At 32.2% G+C, this 5,872-nt stretch overlaps 1 protein-coding gene across 2 annotated transcripts; it reads left to right on the top strand.

Moving 5' to 3' along the window:
* The first annotated feature begins 2,477 nt into the window (after nucleotides 1-2,477).
* LOC112801593 (probable membrane-associated kinase regulator 6) lies at nucleotides 2,478-3,829 on the top strand. 2 transcript variants are annotated; one of them, XM_025844410.3, is made up of 2 exons: nucleotides 2,478-3,260; nucleotides 3,591-3,829. In XM_025844410.3, exons 1-2 carry the CDS (start codon nucleotides 2,619-2,621, stop codon nucleotides 3,600-3,602), a joined length of 654 nt encoding a protein of 217 aa, XP_025700195.1. In that variant the 5' UTR covers nucleotides 2,478-2,618; the 3' UTR covers nucleotides 3,603-3,829. The 2 variants fall into 2 exon arrangements, with proteins under 2 accessions (XP_025700195.1, XP_025700194.1); XM_025844409.3 differs by having other exon boundaries at nucleotides 2,515-3,264.
* The last annotated feature ends 2,043 nt before the right edge of the window (nucleotides 3,830-5,872 follow it).

The following is a 5,872-nucleotide window of genomic DNA, read 5'->3' on the forward strand; positions in this document are numbered from 1 at the left end:
GTCAATCCTATGGAATTGGTATATGTAATACTTTAACTATAGTGAAAATTCCACCACTGTTGTGGTGGATACTGGACGTAGGTTGCATTGCACAAGGCAACCGAACCAGGATACATGATGGTGTCAGCTTCTCTCTTTCCTGCTCTGTTCTATTTTCTGATATTCATGAGACAAAATGAAATTGTCTCATAAATTTTCTGCTGCTGAGTTCAAACAGATTCAGATTGCTAAGTTGTTTTAAAAGTGTTAATTTATTAAAGTAAAAGAAGGTCATAGATTCAACCCCACTCCCTTCTCTAAGCCTTCTACAACTTTCAAAGTTTTTATCCAAAACATAATTATAAATATTGTCTCTAAAGCAAAATAAACATAATCCAAAACATAATTATAAATATTGTCTCCAAAAGAAAAAAACAAAATCCAAAACACTCAATTTTCATCTTTATTCTCTGCTAAGTTGGGTTGGAGAAAATTGGGTTTTGGCAAAAAAATTACAAAAATACCCCTTACAAAAAAATACTAAGCCCGGCGGGCAAGCCTGCCCCGCCCCGCCAAAGCCGGCGGTTTAAGCGATGCGGGTTAGGCGACTTTTGCTATTTGGCGATCCCAATTTTTCAGGTCGGCCCGCCTTTTTTGGCGGATTACGCGAGCCGGCCTGGCGAATTTAGACCCATTTGCCACCCCTAGACACATGTCACCCTTATCATGTATATTCATGTATTACAATTAACACCAACCCAAACTCTATTTAAAAATTAAATTCTGGATATATAAATATATTTTTTTTCTAAATACACTAACTTGTTAAAAAATACAAGTTATAAAAGAGACTGTTAATTTTGTTTTAAAAAAGAGTATTAATGTATATTCATTGATCTAAATATATACGACAATAAATAACAATGGAGCGAGAATAGTTTACATGTGCTTCTTGTGAACACAATTTTTTTTTTGGAGTTAACTAGCCATCGCTCAATAATTAGGATATTTCTTCAAAATTGATGTGTGAATATTTGAGAATATATATATATTATGTTATGATTTAACAAAGTGTGCGCCTTACACACCTACAACATTTATCATGCTCTTCAAACCCCCTCTTACACCATATAACATGGCATTATTCATGCCTTTTATTTTCAATATTAAAAATAATAATAAAATGGAAAAATCATGTGGTGTATTTAGTTACTTGAACTCTTGAAACTTAAAATAATAAGCGTTACAAAGCAAAACATGTTACTGGACGATATTTTTTATTTGTCTTCCTTCATTCCCTATTTTCCTCACATTGGTTTTGCAGAGAGAAACCGTTTAACTATAAGGATTGGAAAGTAAACTAATCTTACTACTTAAAGTCAATACATTTTAGCATTGATGTTGTTCCATTTGTCCCCTACTTGACCCTCATACAATAGGCAAAACTTCCCCTTTGTGGTCACCATTGTTTTGTCACTATAAGCTAACAATAAAATCAGTTTTTCTTTTCTAAAAATATTAAATAATTAACATTTTTTATATTTGTCTTAAAGCGTTAGATTTTTAACATTCATTGTTTTTTTTCGTTAATTAAAATCAAATGAAAAACTTAAATAAAATGTATATTCAAATCAGTTTAACTACCATAAAAATTTATTTAATAGAATATTTATAAATATTTAATTTTAAAAATTTAATTTTAATACTTTGTGAATATAAAGTAATTTTACACGTATATTTAATTACGTAACATTATATAGTAAAAAAAAACTATTTTTTACATTATAATTAAAATTAAGGTATATCCTAATTTTAGTAGACTAATTAACTTTTTCAAATGATTCTAAGCAATTCTACTGGGATATTTTTTGATTTTACGGTAATTGAATTGATTTGAAATTAAAATTTGTATTGAATATAATTTTTGAAATGATATTGTTATCAATAAAGAGATACGGTATTATTTTAGTACTTGTTTGGGTGCTATTATTTTGATAAAAAAAATCTTTTTTCAATTAAAAATATCTTTTTTTTTATTTTTTAATGTGTTTGGCGAATTTCTAGTAGTAAAAGTAAAAGCACTAGAAAAATAAAAAAAAAATATTGTTGTTGAGAAGCTACAATTTACATCTTTTTTTTTAAAAAAAGAAATTTCCTAAAAAAATGTGTTTCTTATATAATAATTAAATAAAAAGTATTTTTATATTATTATACTCAAACATAATTATTAGATAAAAAGATCTTTTCGTATGAGATATGCAAACATAAAATCACTTTTACTTTTTTATAAGACCGTTTTAAAAAAAGATAACTCAAAGATCTTTTCTTAAAAACTTATCCAAATAAACCTCTTAAAAGAAGACCAATATAATACAGCTACTTGCATATTCATTAAATTCATTAAATAAACATTATAATATTGTTAGTAAATTAAAATGGGACCAAACATGGGAATAACAAATCTCATATTGAATATCAAATTAATTTTTATAATATATAATCTTATAAATATTTATGTAATATTTTGTAGGATCTAAAATGAAATAAAACTAGAACTAAGCATTGAAGACCCTAAACCTAAATTATTTTGCTTTTCTCCTTAGAGTATATAAGTTATTACTCATCATTACTCTTGCAAGATGGAAACATTGGCAATAGCCAGTGACAGTTTTTCATACAGTTGGTTATCGTCAAACTGCAACAACAAATCCCCACTTGATGGCTTTGAGGAGTCTCTCACAAAAGAATTCATCAATTACAGCATCATTGACTCAGATCATTTACTAGCTGAACGCAAGAACTTCAATTTTGATCCTTCAATTACTCACTCACCTGTTGTTCTTGTTCATGCGGATGAGCTTTTCTCCCAAGGCATTCTAAGGCCTGTTGGCACACTGGCAGAGACACACTCCGATGACATTTCCGAAGTTCTTGATTCTTCTCCCAACGGCGGCGGCCCGAATTCAACTCAAACCAATAAGCTTGCCCCTTCTTGTTCTTTGCTTTTTCCGCGAGCTGTGACCCCGAGAAAATTGGGAATTCATCATGGAATCCTTGCAAAGTGGAGAAGATCAACATGGAGAACCTTGGTGTATCTTTTTAGGTATGTGAACAACCAGTTAGGCCAGAAAGTTGGGTGCTCAAGAGTTGTTGACGATATTGATAAAACAGATTGGAAATTCAAAAGCTTGAGAAGTAGTTCAGAGAAAACATCTCCTATTGTTGATTTGCATCATCATGAGAATTCAATTTATGAAGCGGTCCTCCATTGCAAAAGATCAGTAGGTAGATAGATAGATAAATACTTTTATTTTTATGTACCTATATTAATCTTTTGAAAAATGTTGTGTGAACAAGTTATTTTTATAACAAAGTTTATGTAATTTTTTTTTGTTGTTCTTCTTATCGTCTCCTCTTTTTTCTTCAACTTTTTATTGGAATGCCAATAAACTATTGTACCAACATAGTTGGATGCAGTTACCAAAATAACTTGGTCATATTGTATTCCGTAAATTTTTTGTATGCGTGCTCACACGAGTGTGTGGGCGTGTGTGAATATACATAAATGTTGGTGTTGGGGAATTTTAATTCCTTCTTTTGGCTTGTTTCAGGAAACTGATTGAAGAGAGTTGTAGAAGGAGGAAGTGTAGAGGTCTTAAATATGTATGGTTGTTTATTTTAGATTCTTTCTTATTCTTATAGTTTGTTTATGTTGAATGCTATCTGTGTTTCTCTGCTGAAAAAATAGTGGTGTTGTTGTTGTAGACAGTAGCTTTAAATTTCGTTTGTCAAACTTCAGGAACTGTTTGATCCGTGAAGATAAAAACAATAATAAAACAAACTGTATGTATATGCTGTCTTTTTTTTTTATCCCTATAAATGTCATTAAAATTACTGTTCTCAATTTGATAGCCAAACAGAATGTTCCAATTTATGAACAATGAAAAGTATAAAGATTATGGAAATGAAAACCAAATAAAATAACAGGGCTATAGTTTTTTTTTTTTTTCTTTTAAAGAAAGCAGGGCTATAGCTATTAGCTATTTTTGTGAAAAATGTTACGTAACCAATTTTTTTTTTCTTAAATATGCCTTGTATTTAAGGTATTAATTAATTTCTTTTTTCCCCGCTAAGAATGTTGGCCTTTTGTCATTTTCCTATTCTTATTATATGGATACACGATATGAAATAGCTAGAGAATGTTTTTAATAGAACACAATCATCAGAGACGAGTCTACTCAAAACTAACCATTTTGCCAAATTTTAGTGACCTGGTAAAAAAGGGTCAACCTCAAGAATTTTACATGAAGTTGCGCTTTTTATTTTTATAGCTCTATTATTGATAACGTTAATTAATGTGTTGGTATGATTATAGCTCTACTGACAGTTGCTAAAATTTTGCTACAAATATAGTAAACGTATTCATGTGCCACCCTTTGAAAAACAAGGCAGACAAGGAGGGCACAAGGGGACAAACAATGTTTGAAGAAAATACAATAAATTAAAATTGAATTCACATATGATTCTATCACCTTAATTTCTTCATCTAATTTGGTTTCTTTGTTCTCTTGTTGGAAAAGATGTTCCATTCCTTATATGTGAATGAATGAACCACTAGAAAGTGACTTTTGATTTATCGCCATATGCATGTTTCTTCCAAGTCTATGAAAACTTAGCATAACTAATAATGACTAATGAGGACAAGATGTCACTACTATGCAATTGCATTTACTACTAGAACACTGCATTCCCACCTCACTCTTGAAATGTGGCCTCAGTTCCAAAAGAAGGGGTGGCGACAAGTGGCCAGCGGTTTCCAGCACCCCCAGCGACAATTAAAATGTTTTCTTATGTTTAGTTATTTGTTTTTTATTAATGTTATTTTGTGACCTAGATATTGTTGGTATGCTCAATATGTTCAATGGTTTTCAAATAGTTAGAGATGGATCAAAAGGTAGACTTATCACTATAGGGGGAGTTACTAAAAGGAGCACTACAAGAGAAAAAAAAAAGTTCCGTTGTTACACTTTTTTTTTGTCGTACTTTAAAAATGTGGTCAAAAGAGGTTAATGACCATGTTTTTATGAGAATGGTAATTGATTAGAGATTTAGCCATGCTTTTTTTTGGCACGTTTCAAAAACGTGGTCGAAAGGAGTCAATGGCCATGCTTTTATGAGGGTGGTGATTGACTAGAGATTTGGCCACGCTCTTTTTGCCATGTTTCAAAAGCGTTGCCAAAAAGAGCAATATGCACGCTTTTAAAGCATACAAGTAGAGTTATGTTACGATGACGTTTTTAAAATTCTTTGGCCACGCTTCAAAAACATGGCTCAAAGGGATCAATCGGCACGCTTTTGAAGCGTGACTATTTTTTATTTTGTTTTCGTCACTTTTTAAAAGAGTACCATTTTCTACCCTATATATATATGTTCAGAAACCCTAATTCCCTAGCCCTTTGTCGTCACTCCCTCTCTTCTCACTCCTCTCATCTCTTCACTCAACTAACTGTAAAAACACATTCAACCTTAACACAACCATAACACTCTCTCTCCTAACATTGCTGCAGTCTCCCTCTCTTAACCCATCATATCCCCTCCCTCCAACCCGTTGTAGTACCTCCGTCTCATCCTTCGCGCTGCTGTCTCCCTCTCCATCAATCGTTGCGCTGTTGTCTCCTTCTCTGAAGTTGTCGTGCTGTCGTCTCCCTCTCCTTTACTCGTCACGCCTATATTTCCCTCTTTCAACCCGTCAGCACCAACCGTCAGCACTATTCAGCATTCATAGCTACTTAGTGCTCTGTCTAGCCTCTCTGTTTCCATCTGTCTATCATCTCCTCCACTCTCTGTTATTTTCGTCTCCCCTACACTCTCCGCCTCCCTTGCACTCTGTCTG

This window comes from Arachis hypogaea, chromosome 5 (genome assembly GCF_003086295.3).
Source record: "Arachis hypogaea cultivar Tifrunner chromosome 5, arahy.Tifrunner.gnm2.J5K5, whole genome shotgun sequence".
Lineage (NCBI taxonomy): Eukaryota > Viridiplantae > Streptophyta > Magnoliopsida > Fabales > Fabaceae > Arachis > Arachis hypogaea.

Bases quoted from the DNA above. Each gene is read 5' to 3' on its own strand.
- LOC112801593 (XM_025844410.3), top strand. From the start codon at position 2,619: ATGGAAACATTGGCAATAGCCAGTGACAGTTTTTCATACAGTTGGTTA.